General features: G+C 42.6%; 1 protein-coding gene across 2 annotated transcripts in view; it reads left to right on the forward strand.

The window, feature by feature from the left end:
- hmmr (hyaluronan-mediated motility receptor (RHAMM)) overlaps window positions 1-24238 on the forward strand; it is a 47158-nt gene that overhangs the window by 19502 nt on the left and 3418 nt on the right. The window contains exons 8-22 of one of the 2 annotated variants that reach the window (XM_078231555.1): window positions 10-75; window positions 1384-1457; window positions 1928-2014; window positions 2788-2853; window positions 3834-3934; window positions 4895-4981; window positions 6521-6699; window positions 7948-8084; window positions 11687-11901; window positions 17256-17372; window positions 17885-18043; window positions 19354-19494; window positions 20215-20314; window positions 21300-21476; window positions 23984-24146. In XM_078231555.1, coding sequence (XP_078087681.1) covers window positions 10-75; window positions 1384-1457; window positions 1928-2014; window positions 2788-2853; window positions 3834-3934; window positions 4895-4981; window positions 6521-6699; window positions 7948-8084; window positions 11687-11901; window positions 17256-17372; window positions 17885-18043; window positions 19354-19494; window positions 20215-20314; window positions 21300-21476; window positions 23984-24146 — 1869 coding nt within the window. The remainder of the gene's footprint in view (window positions 1-9; window positions 76-1383; window positions 1458-1927; window positions 2015-2787; window positions 2854-3833; window positions 3935-4894; window positions 4982-6520; window positions 6700-7947; window positions 8085-11686; window positions 11902-17255; window positions 17373-17884; window positions 18044-19353; window positions 19495-20214; window positions 20315-21299; window positions 21477-23983; window positions 24147-24238) is intronic. The other variant, XM_078231556.1, reaches the window with a different exon arrangement.

Genomic DNA, 24238 nt, shown 5'->3' on the forward strand with positions numbered 1-24238 from the left:
TTCCGACAGAGGAAATGCACCAGGAAACTAAAGCCCACAATGAGAACCTGGAAATTGAAATGGATAAATTTCACGGTAATACTCGCTCAAGCAGCCTTGTGCACTGTTTACAGAGAGTTTTTACTTTGGCAAGTTAGCTGCATGGCAGCATAATGAATAGTTCGTCCTATGAAATGTACACGTACAGACAAGTGGAATATTTTTGGAAAATGTTTTGATGTTGCAATCAACATATGCAGTATTTTCTAGCCCTGTAGACCTTTTTTAATGTTTTTGATCCAAGCAGTTAACAAAGAAAATTGCAGCACAGGAACAGGTCCTTCGGCCCTCCAAGCCTGCACCAACCATGCTGCCCGACTTAACTAAAACCCCCTACCCTTCCGGGGACCATATCCCTCTTCCCACCCTATTCATGTATTTGTCAAAATGCTCCTTTAAAAGTCATCATTGTGTCTGCCTTCCCTGGCAGCGAGTTCCAGGCACCCACCACCCTCTTTAAAAAAAAAAAAAATCTGCCTCGTACATCTCCTTTAAACCTTGCCCCTCGCACCTTAAACCTGTGCCCCCTAGTAATTGGTTCTTCCACCCTGGGAAAACTCTTCTGACTATCCAGGCTGTTCTAGGCTTTGGCTCAAGTCCAGGTTATATTATCTATTTCAGACATACCTGAAGTTACGTACAAAGCCCTAAAGAGAACTTGGAAGGGCTGATTTTGTGTAGCAATTTGTTCTCCAGGTGCAATTGCCACTTAGTCCCACAGACAGCTGGAAAAAAGTCTTAAGTATTTAAAAGCAGCAAGTTGAACAAAGTCATAATTTGTTCAGGAATTGGAATACTACAGAAGTCCTCTTTGGCTAAGATCAAGTGCAAGATGGAGTGCGATGCCTTGTCTTATCAGCTTGGATCTTGTCTCTCTTGTGAGGAGCATGACTTGGATTCAATTGGTATTTGGTTTTGGAGCAGGGAATGGGTTTGGATTTGCCTGGTCCACCCCGAGCATTGGCTTAAATCCATCTGACAAATTGACAACTTTCACAGTTGTGTTTGATGCTTGAAGCAATTTTGCATGATATATGACCCTGTTATTTTTAAAAAGACTTGGGTACAGGCTTGTTGAAGTTTTCGTCAGGGTTAAGATTTGTATGTCCATGTTGTTTGCTGTCCTTCACTGCTTCTATTCTACTTGCTTCCCAAAAGATAGTCTTATTTCCATCTGGGAATACTGGTAAAATTGTGCATTTTTGATTTTAAAACCACCACTTTCTCATTGACATAATATTGATCTCCATTCTGAAATTGGGTTATAAATGGGTGAATGCCACCATTGTGATGTAATTTCTTCCCATTTCCACTAGAGATCTTTTGTTTTTTTTTATTAACCAGCTTTAACAGAGGAGTTGCGTGGAGAGAATAAAGTACTGCAAGGTTATTTGGATAATGCCAATGAACAAATTCAGGTAATTATTTTTTCACAAGGAAGAGAAAACTTTGTCAGTATTTGATTTTATTCTTCCTCACATCCTGAATGCTTTGACAGATGGTCTGAGATTGCTGATGATGTCTATGAATGACCCTTGTTTATGTCAGCTTGATTTGTGTTGGAAGATTATCTAACTATGTGGGCATTGCAATCCAGCCTGGTCCTGTCTGCATCTTGTCCTCTCTGGCAGAGGTCACTGAGTAGCAAGTGGGTGTGCGAGCCCCTGGCTACCTAGCCCTAGAGTGCAGTGGCAAACTATTTGCTCAACACAGACAAAGAATTGAACCCAGGACACATCTGGACTGAGATTCAGATATTTGCTCTTGGTTGTTTTAAGGGTACCCAATGTGTCAATATCTCTTGTTGCTTTCCCTTAGATATGTCGTAAATCAGGATTATCTTCAATTGCTGAAACACAAGAATAATATTTCTTGCTTAAATTTATAGGATCTCCATATGCAGTTGAGTTCCAAAGTGAATGACTATGAGAGCAAATTGGAGCAGCTCTCCACGGGCATGCAGGAAAAATGCACGGTAAGGTTTGGTAACTATGGGTGGCGCTTCTTATTCAACAGTCCTGTGTGTAACTTGTAATGGGAGTTCATTATAGCTGCCATTGTGCAGTTGCTTCGCCTATTAAAACCCCAAATTCCATTGACAGCCAGGCAGGATCTTGCTGCAGTCTATATAATACTGAGCTGGTCACTTGGAACCTACCCGCAAATTCATCTCTACATCTCTCTGATGTGATCACATTAACTCTGGACTTGTATGGTTGTGGATTTAAGGCCCATTTCAAGGCTTGAGCACACAATACTCCAATGCAGTATTGCATTACCACAGATCCCATCCTTTGAATGGAATATTAAATCAAAATTCCGTTGTCCTGATTGTTAAAATGCTATTGTAAGTGAGCAGAGAGAAGGCCTGCATTCTTTCATCTACTAACACAGGAAACTGATAATCTGGTGACATAACATTTGTCATTCTAGTGCACTTTGCACAATTGCACACTGTTTCTGTAGGTGTTGGAGCTCTAATTTAGTCCATTGCTGGCTTGTGATTCCAGGTGGGTGGCCAGCCAGCTCAGTAAATGAAGAATCCTTGGTTACAAAACCCTTCTTATCAAATTATAGACCTTTCAGTTCTTCACTGACTTAATTGTTTGTTTTGAAAAGTTTTCAAGAACTGTTAGGTTGGAAAATTTTAAGGTATAACTCTGAAAATTCTATGGTAGAGGATGCTTTCCATGCATAATATCTGCGGCTTCATTTATCAACTGGTCTTTGTTTCAATCTTTCATTTAGAATCATAAAATGGTTACAGCACTGAAAGCAGCCATTGGGCCCATCGAGCCTGTATCAGCTCTCTGTGTAAGCAGCTCTATTCCATTCTCTCTTCCTGTAGCCCCCCCTCCCCCATTAATCTTTTTTTCTCCCTCAGATGCTTATTCTATTTCCTTTTGAAAGTCATTATTGAATCTGCCTCCTCCAGTGTTTTGGGCAGCGCATTCCAGATCATAATCACTTGCTACTTTTTAATTTTTCCTCCTGTTACCTTTGGTTCTTTTCCCAGTTACTGTGAGTTCTGCATTTTGACCTTTCCACTAATGGGAACAGTTTGTCTCTTTACTCTGTCCAGGCCCCTCATGGTTTGGAGCACATCTCCTCTTAACCTTTTATATGTCAAACAACCAAATTTTGCCAATCTATCCTAGTAACTGATCAATTCCAAAAATATTTCTGTACCATCTGTAAAAGTCTTCATGCTTGCTAAAATGTGTTGCCCAGAATTGGATACTATTCCAGCTGAGGCTGAAACTATTTATCATGAAGGCACATCACCTTGCTTCTGTACTCTCTGCATCAAACTTGTATGCCTTTTTAACCACTTCATCGGCCTGTCTTCAACAATTTATTTGCAAATACTCCAGGTCTCTGTTCCTGCAGTCCCTCTACAATTTACTTTAATTTATGATGCCCATCCTCATTCTACCTGCTGAGGTGTACCTTCTTGAGGTGAACACACTTCTGCAATAAATTTCATTGGCCATGTGTCCACCCATTCCACCAGCCTGTCTATGTTCCCTTCACTATCTTCCTCATGGGTTCACTGGCCAAGCTTATGATGCTCTGGTCAGTTTTAGATAACTGGAGTCCTGAAGGTGCTTTGACTTTCCGAAATTGGAAAACTAATGCAGTATTTCACAAACACTGCTTCAGTTTGATCACTAAACGGGGAACATTTCTGCGGAAGGCAGGAGTCCTGGTCGGAAAGTCCTGACCTTTACCCTCCCTCTTGCATGTGGCATAAATTGTGTGACACTGGGCTTGTTAAATTCCTTTTCTTTCAGGCCTCAACAGTCAAGCACCAAGAGGCTGAAAAGAACCTGCTAATTGTGCAGAATCTGCTGAAAGAATCAACTGACCGGGTTGCTGAGCTTCAGAGACAATTGTATGTACTGAGCAGGCCACATGTTAAGCTGCCTCATTCACGAGCAGTGATCTGATTGCATTCAGTTTTAATAGCTTTGTGTAATCTGAATGATTTCTTAATGGCTTAATGTGTAGTTTTGAGCATCATAAAAGCTCCCCCTTGTGCAGGGGCCAGTAGTACAGTTTGCTCCAGAATCTTTAAAATGGACGAGTAATTGATCAAGATTCCCAATTGGGAACTGTGGGTATACCTACACAACATGAAGTGTAGCGGTTCAAAAAGACAGCTCACCACCATCTTTTTGAGGACAATAAATGCTGGCCTAGGACATCTCGTGAATTAAATTTTTTAAAAACCTAACAGTATTCGCTGCTTGGCTAACACATGGGGAATAGTCATGGGCAGAGCAGCCTCCAGGGGCCGAATGGCTTACTATTCATAATTCATGTGTCTGTATGTATCAGAGGATTGTTGGTGTCTGTGGAATTAGCCTAACAACAACAGGTGCCTTCGGGAGACGGGTGGGAAAAACTGCTGGCCATTAGGAGGGGAAACAGTATATTTCCTTCTAAAGGAAAGTGAAGTGCTGAACTCGCCTAATGTGAGAATTTTAATAGTGACGTTTATTGATGCCCCAATATAATTTCAGATGGTATTTGGAGCAAACTCAACAACTATGACTTGTATGATGTAGGTATAAGTGACTATGGTTTAAAATAATTCCGTTACTTTGCTGTGACCTCAGAACCTGAAAGGCACTATCTAAATGTAAGCTGCTAATAATAGCCAGTGGGTGAGTGACTTGATGCTTGCTGCAAGAGTTGGGTGGGTGTGTCATTTAACAATGTTAGAATGTCACAACTTTTAATGGAAATTGTTTCTCGAGTATGGATGCAATTAGTTGAAGCGTTATAGCATATGTACGTTGTTGCAGTTTCCGTTTGACCCATAACATGCTGCATCTTATGTTTTGTTCAGGATTGTAATGGAGCAGGAGAAAGCTGAGCTGGAGAAAGAGAAAGCTGAAACTGAAATGAAATTCGCCCTCTCTTTGGAAGAGCTCAGGTATTTTAAGGCTACTGATGCATAGATAGTTACCTACCTTCTTTATCATTGCAAAGCTGAATTTGTGACTTTCAGATCACTTAAAAAAGGGGTTGAAATTGCTGACAAATATATTTTCACAAATTTGAGTCAGTATTTGGTTAATTTTAGCGAAGAACCTCTGCCAAGATTTTAAAAAGAACTGATCTTTTAGATGTCCAGTCATTTTAAATTTTCCACACCTTGCACATTTATTTAAGAACTAGGAGCAGGAGTAGGCCATCTGGCCCCTCGAGCCTGCTCTGCCATTCAATAAGATCATGGCTGATCTTTTCGTGGACTCGGCTCCACTTACCCGCCCGCTCACCATAACCCTTGATTCCTTTACTGTTCAAAAATTTATCTATCCTTGCCTTAAAAACATTCAATGAGGTAGCCTCAACTGCTTCACTGGGCAGGGAATTCCACAGATTCACAACCCTTTGTGTGAAGAAGTTCCTCCTCAACTCAGTCCTATATCTGCTCCCCTTTATTTTGAGGCCATACCCCCTAGTTCATGTTCACATGCCAGTGGAAACAACTTCCCTGCTTCTTATCCATTCTTATCTTATAAGATTATGAAGGGAATGGATAAGATATGTTTCTATAAGATCTCTCCTCATTCTTCTGAATTCCAATGAGTATAGCCCCAGTCTACTCAGTCTCTCCTCATAAGCCAACCCTCTCAACTCCGGAAACAACTTAGTGAATCTCCTCTGCACCCCCTCCAGTGCAAGTATATCCTTTTCTCAAGTAAGGAGATTGTACAGTTTTGGGATGTAAGATTAACTTTCCAGTATTCAGATTTATTTCTGTTTTTTCTTCATGATTGTATGCTGGGGGTCAGTTCCATAGATGCCAGTCACTTTCTGATATGGTTTCCAAGACACCTTCCTTCAGATATGAATTTCACAGTCCTGAGGTCGCACCGGCATCTGTACTTCCAAAGCTGCCATTGGATGGTGACTTGAGTGGACCCCAAACTGAACTCTTTTTTTTTTTATCGCTGTTTTCTCTCCCGTTCTCACACTCACCAACTCTCTCCTGGTTTCCCTTTGTTCAAGTTAAGTAAAAAGGAAAAATGAGTGATGTTCCTGCCATCACTACGGCTAGGGCCCGTAATCTGAATGCTAGCCATGTTGTGGGTTTATGCACCCTGGTGCACAGACTGGAATTTCTATCCTTGCGCCTTCAAAGACATTCACCCATTGAATTGCCCATCAGTGTAGAAAACCTAAATATCTAAAACAAGGCAGCTGTACCATATGCCTGCAATGTTTGGTCACTTAATTCATAATTCAGCAATTTCCATCAACTGAAATTCAGTTTGAAGTAAATTCAGAAACTCCGGCTATGCTAGCCCCAAAACCGGAGAATCCCACCCGAAGTCAATGGATGGGATGGTATATTATCAACCTACTGATAATGCGCATTTAGCAATTTGATGATAGAATGGAATAGACTTTTATAAATTTAGAATTGAGTACAGATGCTTTTTTAAAAAGCTGTCATTTAATTCAGTCAGATAAAGGCGCAGCTTGAACGATCAAAGGAGGTGGTCAGTCAGTCAGAGGAACAGCTTGTTCAGAAGGAAAAGGAAATACTCGATCTCAAAAACTGTCTGAAGCAGAACGAGGAGATTCATTGCAAACAGATAAAAGAAGCCAATGAAAAATACCAGCAGCTTGCACAGGACAAAGGTACAGTAGTATTATTAAAGAATGACTAATGCCTGACATGTATTGGAGGTTATCTGTCTTCATAACCACCTATGCTCTCGTCTTTCTCTGAAAATGCCATAAACTCTGAATCAGTCGCATTGTCATTGTGTCAAATGTGTTGCTGCTTAAAATTACTGTCGAAACTTGTCCATTTTTTTGAAAAGTCTGACCCGGTTACAAGTGAAAATTTGGCATCTGGGCAGTCATTGCTGGAAATTGAACTCTTGGTTGGTGATTTATAATTGCACTAAAAATGAATTTTATCTGCCTTTGGAACATTTTATTAAGAATGTAATGGATATTAAGCCACAATGCACTTCAGTGTAACCAGTCACCAGAAGTTGGTATATTGTACAAGAATAGGGTTGTGGTTTCTGCTTATTTAGTTTATAGAATCCCTACAGAAGTACAGAAGGAGGCCATTTGGCTCATCGAGTTTGCACCAACCACAATCCCACCCATGCCCTATCTCCATAATCCCATGCACTTACTCTAGGCCCCCTAACACTAAGGGGCATTTTAGCATGGCCAGTCCACCTAACTCACACATCTTTGAACTGTGGGAGGAAACTGAAGCACTCGGAGGAAACCCATGCAGACACGGGGAGAATGTGCAAACTCCACACAGACAATGACCCGAGGACGGAATTGAACCTGGGTCCCTAGCGCTGTGAGGCAGCAGTGCTAGCCACTGTGCCGCCCTCCACACGTATTTCGGATTGTGGGAGGAAACTGGAGCACCCAGAGGAAAGCCACACAGGCATGGGGAGAACGTGCAAAATCCACACAGTGACAATATAGTGGTGTCTTAGTGACTTTTGTCAATACCTGGGGTTTAATTGTGAGCCCTTTGGGTTAAACCCAAACGTATTAGCATTATGCACTGCCCGCTGTATCTGCACTAAGCTGGAAATAGTTGAAAGCTGCTTCGCTCATCATTTCAACTGGCAAACAGTTTATTCTGGGCTTGCATTTGAAGTCTTAAACTGTACCCCACTGGGAGTTGGTACCTTAGGAAGAGGGGAGTGTTTTTTTAAAAGTTGCACTTAATTGCAGGTTAGTCGAAATAACGAACATCCATTTGTGTTCGATATTAATGCTGGATATAGTGTGAGCTCCACTTCACTGCAAGGAGCTCAACCTGTTCTCCAACACAAGGACGCAGTATGGTTATTACATAACTGTAACCACGTTGCAATTTTACTGCAATTAACTTTTTTTCTATAGAAGACGTAGCGGCAGAATGTAACAGGAAGGAGCAAAGTCTCACCAGAGAATTGTCTGAAATGAAGGAAAAACTGAATCAAATGGAGCAAGATCTGCAGCAGAAGCGAGATGAACTTTCCTCTGTCAAACAAGAGGAGGTAAATGTTATGGAAAATGAGACTGGTTGCAGGAACTGTCTGCACTCTTTTTAATAAATGTTCTTCTTGAGTGTTTTTCATTTTACCACAAGACACAACAAATCCCCAAAATCTAGTGCAATTTAGAGTGATCGTTATTCTGCATGTACGGAAAAGACCAGCAATACCCATACAAATGATTCAGGTTATCAATCATTGTAGTCGGCATCTCTTTTTGTATGGATAATGAGGGAGTGGGGGAATCTCAGGATAGAGCCACAAGCACATGGCATCATGGTGCATGGCCTCCTCCATAGGGTAACCAAGACAGAGCTGCGCAGTATAACCAATTGGGACTTGATTCAGCATCCCAAGACCTCCAAGCAATGAAAGAATGCCCCACGAAAAGGGGGACATCAGGATACCACCATCAGTACATGGCATGGTAGTGTGCGCTCTTATGTATAAGATCCAATAAGCCAAGGATTCTTGCACCATGTCAAAGCTCATAACAGAGCAGGTCTCGCTCCTTTCCTGCAATATCGCACAGATTATGCACATCAGGATGAAAGGATTGTATAATCAGGATTTTTTAAAAATAGATTAAAAGATGAGTAGCATGGTCCCATGTGGGAGACTTGTAAAGAAGGTAAATTCACATGGGATACAAGGTAGTTTGATAAAGTGGATTCAAAATTGGCTTAGTTGTACGAGACAGAGTGATGACAGAAGGCTGCTTTAGTGACTGGAAGCCAGCGTGCAGTGGTTTACCACGTGGATCTGTGCTGGGTCCCCTGTTATTCGTCATTTATATAAATGACATTGATTTATGTGGGGGGTAGGATTAGTAAGTTTGCGGATGGCACAAAGATTGGCCGGGTGATAAACTGTGAGGCTGGGCTACAAGATGGAATGGGCAGATAAGTGGCAGATGGAATTTAACTCTGAAAAGTGTGAGATGATACACTTTGGAAGGAGTAATTTGACAGAGTACTCAATGAATGGTAGGACACTAGCAAGTTCTGTGAAACAAAGGAACCGTGGAGTGTTTGTCCACAGATCTCTGAAAGCGGAAGAGCATGTTAGTGGGGTGGTGAAAAAGGCACATGGGACACTTGCCTTTATCAATCGAGGCATCGATTACAAAAGCAGGGAAGTTATATTGGAGCTAGAGTACTGTGTGCAGTTCTGGTCGCCATATTATAGGAAGGATGCGATTGTACTGGAGGGGTACAGAGGAGATTCACCAGGATACTGCGTGGGATGGCACAAGCTATGAAGAGGGGTTGTGTACGCTTGGGTTGTTTTCGTTGGAGCAGAGAAGACTGAGGGGTGACCTGATCGAGGTATACAAGATGAGGGACAGCTGTTCTCTGTTGAAGGGGGCATGGGTTCAAGGTGAGGGGCAGGAGGTTTAGGGGGGATGTGAGGAAAAACCTTTTGACCCAGAGGGTGGTGACAGCTTGGGAGGGTGGTAGAACCGGGTTGCCTCACATTCTTTTAAAAATAATCTAGATGAGCACTTGGCACATCATAGCGTTCAGGGCTATGGGCCAAGTGCTGGCAGATGGGATTAGGTGAGAATTCAGGTGTTTCTAATGTGTCAGTGCGGACTTGATGGGCCGAAAAGGGCCTCTTCTGCACTTTATGATTGAGTCATGCCAGAGCTTGTGAAAACACAGCCGCTCCTGCACTTGCATCACACGAACCTAATGTACCTTATGATTCATACCGAATCTCTGCATGCGTAATTACTTTCTCCTCTAGTCTTAATCTTTTTTAGTTTAATTTGTTCCACTATTGCTTTGTGCAGAGTGAAGGAAGGTTGGTGCCACTTGGGAGAGTAGAACTTTAGTCAAAGCATGATGTTGATTCCCATTTCATTGCTGAGGAGAGGTGCAGATCCCAGTCTGATAAAAGGTGATGCGTACTATTGGCCATCCTCTTGAAGGATGTACGCAGTTTAATGGGCATCCTTTACACCAGGAGGCATTCCTTGACTGAGTACTTCTCATAATTAAGCATAAAGAAAAATGGGCAGCAGGCACATGGGAACACCGCCACCTGCAAGTTCCCTTCCAAGCCCCACACCATTCTGACTTGGAGCTATATTGTCATCCCCTCAATGGATCAAAATTCTGGAACTCCCTTCCTCACAGCACCGTGTGTACCTATACCACATATGGTCTAAAAGGGCAGCTGAATAATAAGTAAAGTTTATTTGTTACAAGTAAGGCTTACATTAACGCTGCAATGAAGTTACTGTGAAATTCCCCTAGTCGCCACACTCCGGCGCCTGTTCGGGTCAATGCACCTAACCAGAATGTCTTTCAGACTGTGGGAGGAAACCAGAGCACCTGGAGGAAACCCATGCAGACACGGGGAGAACGTGCAAACTCCGCACGGACAGTGACCCGAGCTGGGAATCGAACCCGGATCCCTGGCGTTGTGAGGCAGCAGTGCTAACCACTGTGCCGCCCTAATAGCTAGCTGTTTCCCAGCAGCTGGGTAGCTTAATGACTACCTTGTTTTATGGTTCAGGATATATGTTTGGGTTACTGTTTGGGTCTGGCTTTTCACTTTGAAAAGAAAATCACACTTGATATTCAATGTGTAAAATTTATCACTGCCTTGATTTTTTGGTTATTAATCTCGCCCTACGGCTGACGTCGGTGGTGGTGGAGGCAAACTCCACTGGTGGAGGCAAACTCGTTGGGGTCTTTTAAGAGACTTCTGGATGAGTACATGGGATTTAATGGGATTGAGGGCTATAGATAGGCCTAGAGGTGGGGATGTGATCGGCGCAACTTGTGGGCCGAAGGGCCTGTTTGTGCTGTGGCTTTCTATGTTCTATGTACTTTGTATGATCTATCATAATGTGAATAGTGTGCACAGGGAATTGTATGGTCTGTAACTGTCGTCTAACTTCATGCACAGGAGTGAATGTGGCATATTGTAAATTCTGAATTCTCATATGTGCCTCCGTCGGGTGCAGTCTTACTGCTGAGTCACAAGGTCATGATTTAAAGCCCAGGTCCAGCAAATTGAGCCCATAATCGAGACAGACATTTCTATGTAGTACTGAGGGAGTGCCGAACTGCCTCCTTTTCCTACGAGATACTTGCCTTCTTTCTTAAATGTTGAACTGAGGCGCGCTCTTGTGGTGCTCAGTGAGCAGGGGATTTTCTCCCCAGTGTCCTGCCCAATAATCACTAAAGCTGTTGATTTGGTCACTATATACCATTGCTGTTTTTGAGATTTTATGTGCAAAATGACTGGCAGCTAATTTCCTGCATTACAATAGCAACATTTCAAAAGTTTGTGTTCGCCAGGGCTGCACAGCTCCTGATTTCTTTTTGTCTTGGTCCTAGCATGGACAAAAGAGCTGAACTCCAGAAAGTGAGGTAAGAGTGACTGCCCTGATACCAAATTAGTTCCGTTTACACCCTGCTTCAGAGTATGACATTTATACCTGGCAGGCCAATCCTGGTTTAAAGCTGCCAGCATTAAACAACTGCTCAGAACTGCAGGGGAACGGTTTTCAATTAGTTCATTATGACTGTGTAATTTCTGATTTGCTTTGTGTTTAAAAACTGATCTGACTCTTGTGCTTTGTTCTGCAGGAACTCTCTGAATCTTTACGCCAGAAGCTTGAAATCTTCCAGGAAGAAATGACCAAGGAGAAGCTTCTGTTGGAGGAGGAGTTGGAGGGTGCTCTTGATGAGCTGGAACAGTTGCAGCTAAAAGAGGTGGAGGCTGAAGAGTTGGCCAAACAGCTGGAGAAGGAGAACGAGCTGAGAGCGAGAGAGCTGGCTGGGCTACAGGGAGAGCTGGCTGAGTCAGTCGACTTGTATTATCTCATTCTAATGAAACCTAGAAACTAGCGACGCCTAAAAGGATTGCATCTCTTAGTTGTTTCATTGTTAGAAAACCCGATGAGCAAAACATTCTGGGATTGGCAGTGTCTTCCACAGTGTTCCTTTCTCGTTTTCTGTTTGAGGTCCTTTTTCCATTGTGAGGGGCTAGGTCCTGATCGTAGTATCTGTTACTTTGACAGCCTGTGCAAGCTCAGGCCATTGTAGGGTTGGAGACATAGCAACTGAATCAGGGTGTTTAATGTACTGCTGCAGCTGCTAATGTTTTAAGTGATGGGGATTTAAATGGAGCTGTTAGCACACACATACCTGACATACTGGTGGAGTTGATTTGCCAACTCTGGTTGGCATTTCTGGATTTTGCCCATGAGATGTTCTGACCATGTGACATTTTATGTGACTTTATGATATTTGGTTTTCCTTGGTTCCCTGAAGTTCAGAATTTATTCCTAGTTTGTTACCAGCAGCTGTTGAAAAGGTTTCCTAAGAGCCCAGGGACTCCCACAAGCAGGATAAAAGGGAGTTGTTCTCTCCCTGAATCATTCCCACATTTATCTTTGTTACTTCCGCCCGTCTGTTGCCCTGTCTCATAGAAACATAGAAAACTGCAGCACAAAACAGGCCCTTCGGCCCCACAAGTTGTGCCGAACATATCCCTACCTTTTTAGGCCTACCTATAACCCTCCATCCTATTAAGTCCCATGTACTCATCCAGGAGTTCCTTAAAAGACCCTATTGAGTTTGCCTCCACCACCACTGACAGCAGCCAATTCCACTCGCCCACCACCCTCTGTGAAAAACTTCCCCCTAACATTTCCCCTGTACCTACACTCCAGCACCTTAAACCTGTGTCCTCTCGTAGCAGCCATTTCCACCCTGGGAAAAAGCCTCTGAGAGTCCACCTGATCTATGCCTCTCAACATCTTATATACCTCTATTAGGTCTCCTCTCATCCTACGTCTCTCCAAGGAGAAAAGACCGAGCTCCCTCAGCCTATCCTCATAAGGCATGCCACTCAATCCAGGCAACATCCTTGTAAATTGCCTCTGCACCCTTTCAATCTTTTCCACATCCTTCCTGTAATGAGGCGACCAGAACTGAGCACAGTACTCCAAGTGGGGTCTGACGGGGGTCTTATATAGCTGCATCATTATCCCCGGACTCCTAAACTCAATCCCTCGATTGATAAAGGCCAGCACACCATACGCCTTCCTAACCACCTCCTCCACCTGCGGGGCCGATTTTGGAGTCCTATGGACCCGGACCCCAAGGTCCTTCTGATCTTCTACAGTACTAAGAGTCTTTCCCTTTATATTGTACTCCTTCATCCCATTTGACCTGCCAAAATGGACCACTACGCATTTATCTGGGTTGAAGTCCATCTGCCACTTCTCCGCCCAGTCTTGCATCCTAATAGTGGAGAAACAAGTGATTGGGAAAAATTTAAGAAACAACAAAGAGAGACTAAGAAAGCGATAAAGAAAGGAAGGATAGACTATGAAGCTAGGCTAGCAATTAATATAAAAAATGATAGTAAAAGTTTTTATAAATATATAAAAAGGAATAGAGTGGCTAGAGTGAATGTTGGACCCTTGGAGGACGAGAGGGGGGAGTTAATAGTGGGAAATGAGGATATGGCTGAGTCTTTAAATAAGTTTTTTGTGTCGGTCTTCACGGTGGAGGACACAAATAGTTTGCCAAATATTAACGATAGAGGGTTGGCAGCAGGAGAAATACTTAATACAATTAATGTTACCAGAGAGGCAGTGCTGGGTAGACTAATGGGACTGAAGGTGGACAAGTCCCCGGGTCCGGATGGAATGCATCCCAGGGTATTGAAAGAAATGTCAGAGGTAATAGTGGATGCGTTAGTGATTATTTATCAAAACTCGTTGCATTCTGGGGTAGTGCCGGTTGATTGGAAAACGGCTAATGTTACGCCGCTGTTTAAAAAAGGAAGGAGACAAAAGGCGGGTAACTATAGGCCGGTCAGCTTAACGTCTGTAGTAGGGAAAATGCTGGAATCCATTATTAAAGAGGAGATAGCAGGGCATCTGGATAGAAATGGTTCGATCAATCAGACGCAGCATGGATTCATGAGGGGAAAGTCGTGCTTGACGAACATGTTGGATTTTTATGAAGATGTGACGAGGGCGGTTGATGGAGGAGAACCGGTGGATGCGGTGTTTTTGGATTTCCAAAAGGCGTTTGATAAGGTGCCCCATAAAAGGCTGCTGAAGAAGATTAGGGCACACGGAGTTGGGGGTAGTGTGTTAAAGTGGATTGGGGACTGGCTATCCGACAGGAAGCAAAGAGTCGGAATAAATGGGTGTTTTTCCGGTTGGAGGAAGGTAACTAGTGGCGTGCCGCAGGGATCGGTACTCGGGCCGCAACTATTTACCATTTATATAGATGATCTGGAGGAGGGGACGGAGTGTAGGGTAACGAAGTTTGCAGACGACACAAAGATAAGTGGAAAAGTGAATCGTGTGGAGGACGGAGAAGATCTGCAGAGAGATTTGGACAGGCTGAGTGAGTGGGCGAGGATATGGCAAATGGAGTATAACGTTGATAAATGCGAGGTTATACACTTTGGAGGAAATAATAACAAATGGGATTACTATCTCAATGGAAACAAATTAAAACATGCTACCGTGCAAAGGGACCTGGGGGTCCTTGTGCATGAGACGCAAAAGCCCAGTCTGCAGGTACAACAAGTGATCAAGAAGGCAAATGGGATGTTGGCCTATATCGCGAGGGGGATAGAATATAAAAGCAGGGATGTCTTGATGCACCTGTACAGGGCATTGGTGAGGCCGCAGCTGGAATACTGTGTGCAGTATTGGTCCCCTTATATGAGGAAGGATATATTGGCATTGGAGGGAGTGCAGAGAAGGTTCACCAGGTTGATACCGGAGATGAGGGGTTTGGATTATGAGGAGATTGGGTTTGTACTCGTTGGAGTTTAGAAGGATGAGGGGGGATCTTATGGAGACTTATAAGATAATGCGGGGGCTGGATAGGGTGGAGGCGGAGAGATTCTTTCCACTTAGTAAGGAAGTTAAAACTAGAGGACACAGCCTCAAAATAAAGGGGGGTCGGTTTAGGACAGAGTTGAGGAGGAACTTCTTCTCCCAGAGGGTGGTGAATCTCTGGAATTCTCTGCCCACTGAGGTGGTGGAGGCTACCTCACTGAATATGTTTAAAGCGCGGATGGATGGATTCCTGATCGGTAAGGGAATTAAGGGTTATGGGGATCAGGCGGGTAAGTGGTACTGATCCACGTCAGATCAGCCATGATCTTATTGAATGGCGGGGCAGGCTCAAGGGGCTAGATGGCCTACTCCTGCTCCTATTTCTTATGTTCTTATGTTCTATCTATGTCCCTCTGTAACTTGTGACATCCCTCCAGACTATCCACAACCCCACCAACCTTCGTGTCGTCAGCAAACTTACCAACCCATCCCTCCACTTCCTCATCCAGGTCATTTATGAAAATGACAAACAGCAAGGGTCCCAGAACAGATCCCTGGGGCACACCACTGGTGACCGACCTCCATTTAGAAAAAGACCCATCTATACCCACTCTCTGCCTCCTTTGGGCAAGCCAGTTCTGGATCCACAGAGCAGCAGCCCCTTGGATCCCATGCCCTCTCACTTTTTCTAGAAGCCTTGCATGGGGGACCTTATCGAACGCCTTGCTAAAATCCATATAAACCACATCTACCGCTTGCCCTTCGTCAATATGTTTAGTCACATTTTCGAAGAACTCCACCAGGCTCGTAAGACATGATCTGCCTTTGACAAAGCCATGCTGAGTATTCTTGAGCATACTAAACCTCTCTAAATGCTCATAAATCCTGTCCCTCAGGATCTTCTCCATCAGCTTACCAACCACTGAGGTTCGACTCACCGGTCGGTAATTTCCTGGGCTATCCCTATTCCCCTTCTTGAAAATAGGAACCACATCCGCAATCCTCCGGCACCTCTCCCGTCTTCATCGACGACGCAAAGATCATCGCCAGAGGCTCTGCAATCTCTTCCCTCGCCTCCCACAGTAACCTGGGGTACATCCCATCTGGACCCGGCGACTTATCTATCTTGATGCCATTCAAAGATTTCAGCACAACCTCTTTGTTAAAGTCCACATACTCAATCTTTTCAGTCCACCGCAAGCCCACAGTACATCCACCCATGTCCTTCTCCTCTGTGAAAACCGAGGCAAAATACTCATTAAGCACCTCTGCCATTTCTACTGGTTCCGTACTGATTTTCCCGCCTTCACCTTTTATAGGCCCTATTCCTTCACGTTTTCTTGTTTTAGCTGAGAATCCTGTGATTGGACAGTGCAAGCATTCGATTCCTGAGTTTTTATGACACAATGCATGTTGGAAAAGTGATATCCATAACACCAGTTTTCTTTTTACTTTCTGCCTTGCACTTGGCTGTATGACCAGTGTTTTAAACTGGTGAACTGATGGTATGTGGAAAATTGTCATTAGTGGATGTCTGTGGTTTCAAGGCATAGAGTGTATCAATTATAATGTTTATTTATTAGTCACAAGTCGGCTTACATTCACACTAATGAAATCTTAGAAACCCTACAGCACAGAAAGAGGCCATTCGGCCCATCGAGTCTGCACCGACCACAATCCCACCCAGGCCCTACCCCCATATTCCTACATATTTTACCCACTAATCCCTCTAACCTACGCATCCCAGGACACTAAGGGCAATTTTAGCATGGCCAATCAACCTAACCCGCACATCTTTGGACTGTGGGAGGAAACCGGAGCACCTGGAGGAAACCCACGCAGACATGGGGAGAATGTGCAAACTCCACACAGACAGTGGCCCAAGCTGGGAATCAAACCTCCCTGGCGCTGTGAGGCAGCAGTGCTAACCACTGTGCCAACATGCCACCTTGTAATAAGTGTCTTTTGGGGTAGCTGTTTAAGTTTTACTCTTACATTTTCAAAGTTGCCTGTAATGGAATGAAGGAGTTAAGGTTTGAGTTTCTTTCCATCTATCTAGAATGATGTTGATCAAATATTTCCACTGACTTTATATTGGCATGGTTGTCCTGATGGTAGGGTCGCCTTTGTGATTTGAAATCAAAATTTCTGAACAGTGGACAGAGTTTCTAGCCACCATATTAAAACATTTTAGCAGTTTAGTATCCAAACTGTTCTAGTTTTCCCCTGGTTGGAGTTTGACTACAGTAAAGACTTGTACTCTGCAATATCAAGTTAATTCCATTGGCATAAAAGCTATTGTTTTCTGCGTTAAGTGTCTAGTTTGACTTCTCTCCGAATAGGAAAAATGCTGAACTGGAGAAGATTAATGAAAACCACAGCAAAATTATCAGTCAGCTACGTGAGGAGCAGAGTAAATCACTGAGGCAGCTAGGAGACACTGAAGCAGAATTTGCAAGGTATGAAGGCATATACACTACTGTGTATCACTGACTAAAAATGTTCGATTGGTCCTTGAAGGAACACAAAGTGATGGCAAGGTGACTTTGTGTCGTTGATTTCTTGCACAAAATGTATTTTTAAATAGACTGGGGAATGTTAATTTAAATCCCTATCTCTCCACATCATAAAGATCCCCGTGCTAACCACTGTGCCAACATGCCACCTTGTAATAAGTGCCTTTTGGGGTAGCTGTTTAAGTTTTACTCTTACATTTTCAAAGTTGCCAGTAATGGAATGAAGGAGTTACGATTTGAGTTTCTTTCCATCTATCTAGAGTGATGTTGATCAAATATTTCCACTGACTTTATATTGGCATGGTTGTCCTGATGGTAGGGTATTTTGTAGTGAGTTGGGAAGTACTGTGCATTGTGGGTGTATGTTGTCTAGTTAATTTGTATAGTATTCTGAAGCTGCAGTTTGTCACTGTCACTCCTGCTGAAGAACACTAACTGCTGTCATTTTTATTTAGCTACAAGCTGTCTGTAACTGAGAAAGTGGGATGCCTCCAGGAGAACAATGCTACACTGTTGAAGGAAGTTGCACTGTTACAAGATCAAACCAAAGATAAGCAGCAGCAGTTAACAGAGATCCAGCAATCCAAAGAGAAAGCAAAAGAAGAATATGCAAGGTATATAGTTCAATATGGCCAACATAACGTCAATTCAGTTCCCATTAGTGAAAATGCTAGGATTTTAACTTAATTTCGTAGTGGGCCCACCTATACCTCCTAGTTTTTACAAATCCCGTTCAAGTCTAGTGTAGCTTTTATGGACATTAGTCAAAAAATATAGCCATGCATTATGCTGCTTATTGTTTATATCCAGTCAAAGTCCAATTCAGAGTCTCAGCAAGTGAGACATTCCAGATCCAAGCTGACAAGACAGGCATCCCACTTCCTGTCTTGGGCTTGATCTACATGATCAAAGCCGATTGGAGCAGACTTTGCACCTCCTCCAAGGCTTGATCTCATTTGCATCTTAGTCAAAAGGCCGAGGTGCCGCTTTTAAAAAAATTGCTTCAAATGAAGCCTCAGTGTAACCTCATGACTTCAACCAAGTGCAGGATGTCAAAACTACACTTGATCTTGTTTATTGTTAAGAGGCTGCTTGATCCATGAATATCACTTGTGCTTCCTGCTCCCATCCCTTTTAACCTGCCCTTATACTTCTGGGGGAAAAAAACACAATGGTTTGTCAGCAAATCAAACTCCACATTCGGCACACATTCCTTGTGTGTTGCTGCAGTGTATATGTAAAGTATTAGTGAGCTTTTGTTCCTTGTCTAAGTACTTAAAGCAATCATATAACTTCATTTACACCACTTCATAGAAATCATAGAAACCCTACAGTACAGAAAGAGGCCATTCGGCCCATCGAGTCTGCACTGACCACAATCCCACCCAGGCCCTACCCACTAATCCCTCCAACCTACGCATCTCAGGACACTAAGGGCAATTTTTAGCATGGCCAATCAACCTAACTCGCACATCTTTGGACTGTGGGAGGAAACCGGAGCACCCAGAGGAAACCCACGCAGACACGAGGAGAATGTGCAAACTCCACACAGACAGTGACCCAAGCCGGGAATCGAACCCAGGTCCCTGGAGCTGTGAAGCAGCAGTGCTAACCACTGTGCTACCGTGCCGCCCTTAATGTAGATTGTCATGTAAATCTAGAATTAAGCTGACTGAACTATTTTTGATTGGTACTATGGTGAATGCAGCTTGCTGTTTAGTCAACTGTAGTTTGTGAAATATTTACTAACAAAATACGAAAGAATTACTTTTAAAAATTGTAACCTATTCCCAAGCCAAGGGTTTCTATTTTATCTGCTTTAGAGAACTGTCAAGCTCCCAGTTTGCAGAGATCCTTCTCAGTCAGTGCAGACTCAAAGCGTTAATGAACATGGAATTCCTTTTTCTATTCCTCTTCCACAAAGAATGTTGCTGGAAGCACAGACAAAGCTTGCTCAGAAGGAAGCTGAGATTAGAAAATTGGATGAAGTTTGTAAGCTGAGAGTAATGGCACTTCAAGCGCAATTGGAAGAGAGCAAGACCTGTCAGGAAGTGGAGAAACAAAGGTACAAGCATAATGTTCAATTGATTTTGCTGTGTATGGTTGAGTCTCTGAGGTTTCAAAGTGACTAGTGGATTGTATCTACAGTCAGTTCTGAGTTTCCAATATCAATTGTTTATTTATTTTCAAATTGTCCAAGTTTGACCATTGTGTTTGGGACAAGGGTACGCTGGCTTATTCTGCTTGCTAATGGATTTCTTCTTTTAAATTGGGGAAGCCTAAATGAAGAGGGAAATTGTGTAGCGGAAAATTTCAGGATTAAAAAGAATATTTTCAGCCTATTCTGGGATGCGATGCCCCTGTGTTAATATAAATTCCAACGGTAACCGGGTGTTGAGAGGAAGTGTGAAGATGACTTTGCTGCAAGGCACCCAAATAATGGATAGTTACTAACTTAACGCTCTTACTGGTAACAATACTGCTATCTGTGTTGAATACATAATTTGGAGCTCTGGTCTAGATCTATTTTATCAATAAGTATAAATGGCTCAGTAATCATCAAATTTCCATACTTGTGACTTTCCAACTGAGACTGCTGAATTACAATTGAGAAATTTGTATGTCGGTCCTTGCCTGCTAGGTCTATATGTTGCTTACGGACCTTGCAGTGATTTAATGTACACCTACTGGGTGCAATACAAATAGTATTTCCTCTATGCAATTGAGAAGGTTGGCTTGAGAATACAAATTTGTTTTCCAAATTAATTTCTTTCTGTTTCAATAGTGCTGCTGTGGATGAGAGTTTGGTCATGGAGCTAAAAGCTGAAATACAGAAATGGCAGGTGCTTTATGAAGAGTTACACAACAAAGTTAAACCTTTCCAGGTATAACTTCCCTTCCAACATTAGCTTGAAATCAATAGCACAGAAGTTAATATTTTATGATTAGAATAAGGAAACGTTATGCTACTGGGAAGCATGCTTTACCATATTAATAGGTGTATGATACCTATTACACGTTTATTAATGTGTAATTAAATGTTAATTTTAATTACATTTAATTAAAATTAATTAACATATTAATTAATACATTATAGTAACGTATTAATACGTTAAATATGTATTAATTTAATGTATTAATACACGTTTGTTACTTTGTAGACACGTCCAGTCATTCAACTGAAGACTCACGTGCAACAACCATTTCAGGAGTCGTCATTTCAACCATTGTACAAGTTTTTTGGAAGCTTCTCTACTTTTGTGTTGTGGGCTTTTGGTGTCTTGGTATCACTGCAGGGCCTGCAAAAAAAACACCATCTGCATAGAATTCATAAAATCCTTGCAGGGCAGCAGGAGGCCATTCGGCCCATTTGAGTCTGCACCAACTCTCAAAGAGCATCTTACCCAGGGCACATACGCCCCCCACCCGCCCCTGTGGATAATCCACCTAACCTACACAGTTTGGGACACTAAGGGTCAATTTAGCATGGTAATGCTTTGACATTGTAGTAGAAACAGCACTTTCTCCTGCTTCAAGCTGGTTAATTTAAACATGGTTACAGGCCTCCACTAGGGAACTTGTTAGTAAGTAACCAATAAGTGAATTGTGCTAGGAGTAACTGATGGCATGCTATTTCCCTATTGATAAATGCTTGGTCTCTGCTACTATCCACAGAGAGATCTAAATAGATAATTGTAGTTTAAATATATCATTCATTCTACACACATTTAGGACTCCCAGAAAGTTGCACTCTTATACCATTTTTCTTTTTGTGTATGTTGAGGTTCGTTACTTGGTCTGTGCCTTTGCTTGGATGTGAAATTGCTGGTGGACCTGATCTGTGCTTTTTAAACTATTTTGTGTGAATAGGAGCAACTTGACTCGTTCGAAAGGGAAAAGAATTGCCTCCTCAATGAACACGGAGCTACCCAGGAAGAGCTGAATAAACTGAGTGAAGCTTACGTTAAATTACTTGGGCATCAAAACCAGAAACAGAAGATTAAACACGTAATGAAGCTGAAGCAGGAAAATGTGGAGTTGAAGCAGGTAAGCAGCTTTAGCAGCTCCGTGACAACTGCTCGTGTCAAAGTAACCAACCTCAAAATATTGATCATATTATAGACTCCGCATTGCAAATCTCTCTCTTCAGTCAGCCTGCACTGCACAGGAGAGCTTAAAGATGACTGAATTTTCAGAAGGCACAGGGTTTTGATCTGGTTTCTGTGATTTAGAGGGACTGTTGCACTATAATGTGCTCCTCTTGTATTAACTGTGTTGACCCCTTGCTGGGTACAGACCAGGGGCTTGCAGGGTGGTCCTGGTTCTTTGCAGTAGTTTACCACAGTGGTCACCATGTTGCACTGATGCTGTTGGACTGAGGTTGTTTGAGCCCAATCTGATTTTGGATGAGGTTAAAGACTCCATTTTCCTTGGCTTGATCAGCTAATTTGGCACAGATCAGCATGCTTTCACTGGCTCAATCCTCTGCACAGCAATAGACTGACCATTTCAAGATAAAATAACTATTGGACCATTACGTAGAAGTTTAAAGCCTGTCTATTCCACAGTGTAGGAATTGTAGATTGGAAACACCAACTGTCGGTATTGCTTCAGAACTTGAGTTGAGCGCACCAATGTAAAATATTCCTGGTCAGTAAATTCCTGAACACGCCTCCATCTCCTCCAACTGAGACTAAGCTTTCAGTTTCCAAAGTGTTATAAATAAAATTAGTTTCAAGACTTAACAGTGGCACAGTGGTTAGCACTACTGCCTCTCAGCGCCAGGGACCCAGGTTCAATTCCAAGGAGAAGCTAACTGAGCAGAAATATCAAGAGCAGCGTCGCAAAGTTCAGGGCATCAAGCGCTTTGATCCTGCCAAAGCTTTCAAACACTGTCTGTGTGTGGTTTCCCCCAGGTGCTCTGGTTTCTTCCCACAGTCCAAAGATGTGCGGGTTAGTTTGTTTGGCCATGATAAATTGCCCCTTAGTGTCCTGGAATGCGTCGGTTAGAGGGATTAGCGGGGTAAATATGTGGAGTTACGGGGAAAGGGCCTGTGTGGGATTGTTGGTGCAGATTTGATGAGCTGACTGGCCTCCTGCACTGCCCGGTTTCTATTTCTACTGAACTAAACTCAAATTACATTGTGAATTTTATAAATTCTAATGCAATATGTCCTTTGTTACAACCATCCATGATAAAACACATGCATCTACTTTACTTTCATCTGGATTAGAAGTGAGAATTAAGTACAATAATAAGTAAATAAAAAGAACAAATTATATGGAACAGTCCTTGAGTTCCAAGGAGTATATAATGAATGTTGCAGCCATTATGGACTGATTTCAGGATGGCTGACTTTTGCAGTTGAATAGTTGAATCTTTGATTCAGGTGTTCTGTGAGAGATTTGTTTATTTTTCAGCTGCGATCCTTTTGCTGACTGAATAGTCAGAGTTTTAGATGTTTCTGCAAAAGGTGGCTTTGCTCACTGTATCACACACCTTTTTAGTGGGGAAACTGGCAGCTGCTTTTTTCACATGTACACAGACTGATAGACCAACACCAGCAGACCAGTACCAAGCAGGCTTTTAACACCTTCCTATGTATGTTTCAAGAGGACTGGAATCCACTAATCTTGTCTAGGCAATTATAGTAAGAAGTTTCACAACACCAGGTTAAAGTCCAACTGTTGGACTTTAACCTGGTGTTGTGAAACTTCTTACTGTGTTTACCCCAGTCCAACGCTGGCATCTCCACATTATAGGCAGTTATACCCAGGGTCTTCCAAATGGGACTGCAAATATGTTCCTTTGAACTAGTAAAGACAGTCTTTGGCTGCTTTAGAAGTACCTTGGTTTTGAATCACAGGGAGGGGTCCCATTGTTCCTTGGAGAAACACCCTGCAGCCAATCCTGTCAGTGGCTAACTGCACCTTCCTGATTTATTCCATGGGTTTGACCCATTTTAAGACAAAAAAACTCTGGCCTTTTTAAAGTCTAACATTGCTGTGTATAATTTCATGGTGTTGTTCTCCATCATCATGACACCTTTCTTAAATAAGAAGACCAAACCTATTCAGTACTTGATGTGGAGTTAAAAATGCTCTGCAGAATTGGAGCAAAACTTTTCTACTTTTTTATATTCCATTCCCTTTGCAATAAATGCAATTATTTAATTTACCTTCCTACTAACTTAGTCATTTATGGTACCGAATGCCCTGGTGCATCGAATTCTGCACGCTCTCTCCATTTAGAGATTTCTTACTCATCTTGCCAAAGTGGACACATTCACATTTTACTCCTTCAACCAACTCTTTGCCCACTCACTTAACCTATCTACATTTCTTTGCAGACTCATGTCCTTTTCACAACTTGTACCAGTTTTGCTCTGGGCTGCTTCCTTTGCCAGAGCAACTTTCCACATCTGTTTGCATTCTAGAATGATGTTTGGGTTTTGACTTGAATGTTGTATGAATCAATGTTTTTGTAATTAGGAAGTTACGGCGATATAACTTTAAAGCGAGGAAATGTTTGATCTGGCTGTTCTACCTGGCAGGAGCTGACAAAACTTCGAGCCCAGTTATCCAAGGAGAAGCTAACTGAGCAGAAATATCAAGAGCAGCGTCGCAAAGTTCAGGGCATCAAGCGCTTTGATCCTGCCAAAGCTTTCAAACACTCTGTGAAAGAGAACATTGCTCCCACAACACCACTGAGAGAAGGTAAACTTGTTAAATATATTCAAATACTCGGCCAATCTGGATACATAATTAGCTCCATTGGCTTTATACGTTGCATTGGCACTCTGTACCGA

Source organism: Mustelus asterias, chromosome 16 (genome assembly GCF_964213995.1).
Source record: "Mustelus asterias chromosome 16, sMusAst1.hap1.1, whole genome shotgun sequence".
Classification (NCBI taxonomy): Eukaryota; Metazoa; Chordata; class Chondrichthyes; order Carcharhiniformes; family Triakidae; genus Mustelus; species Mustelus asterias.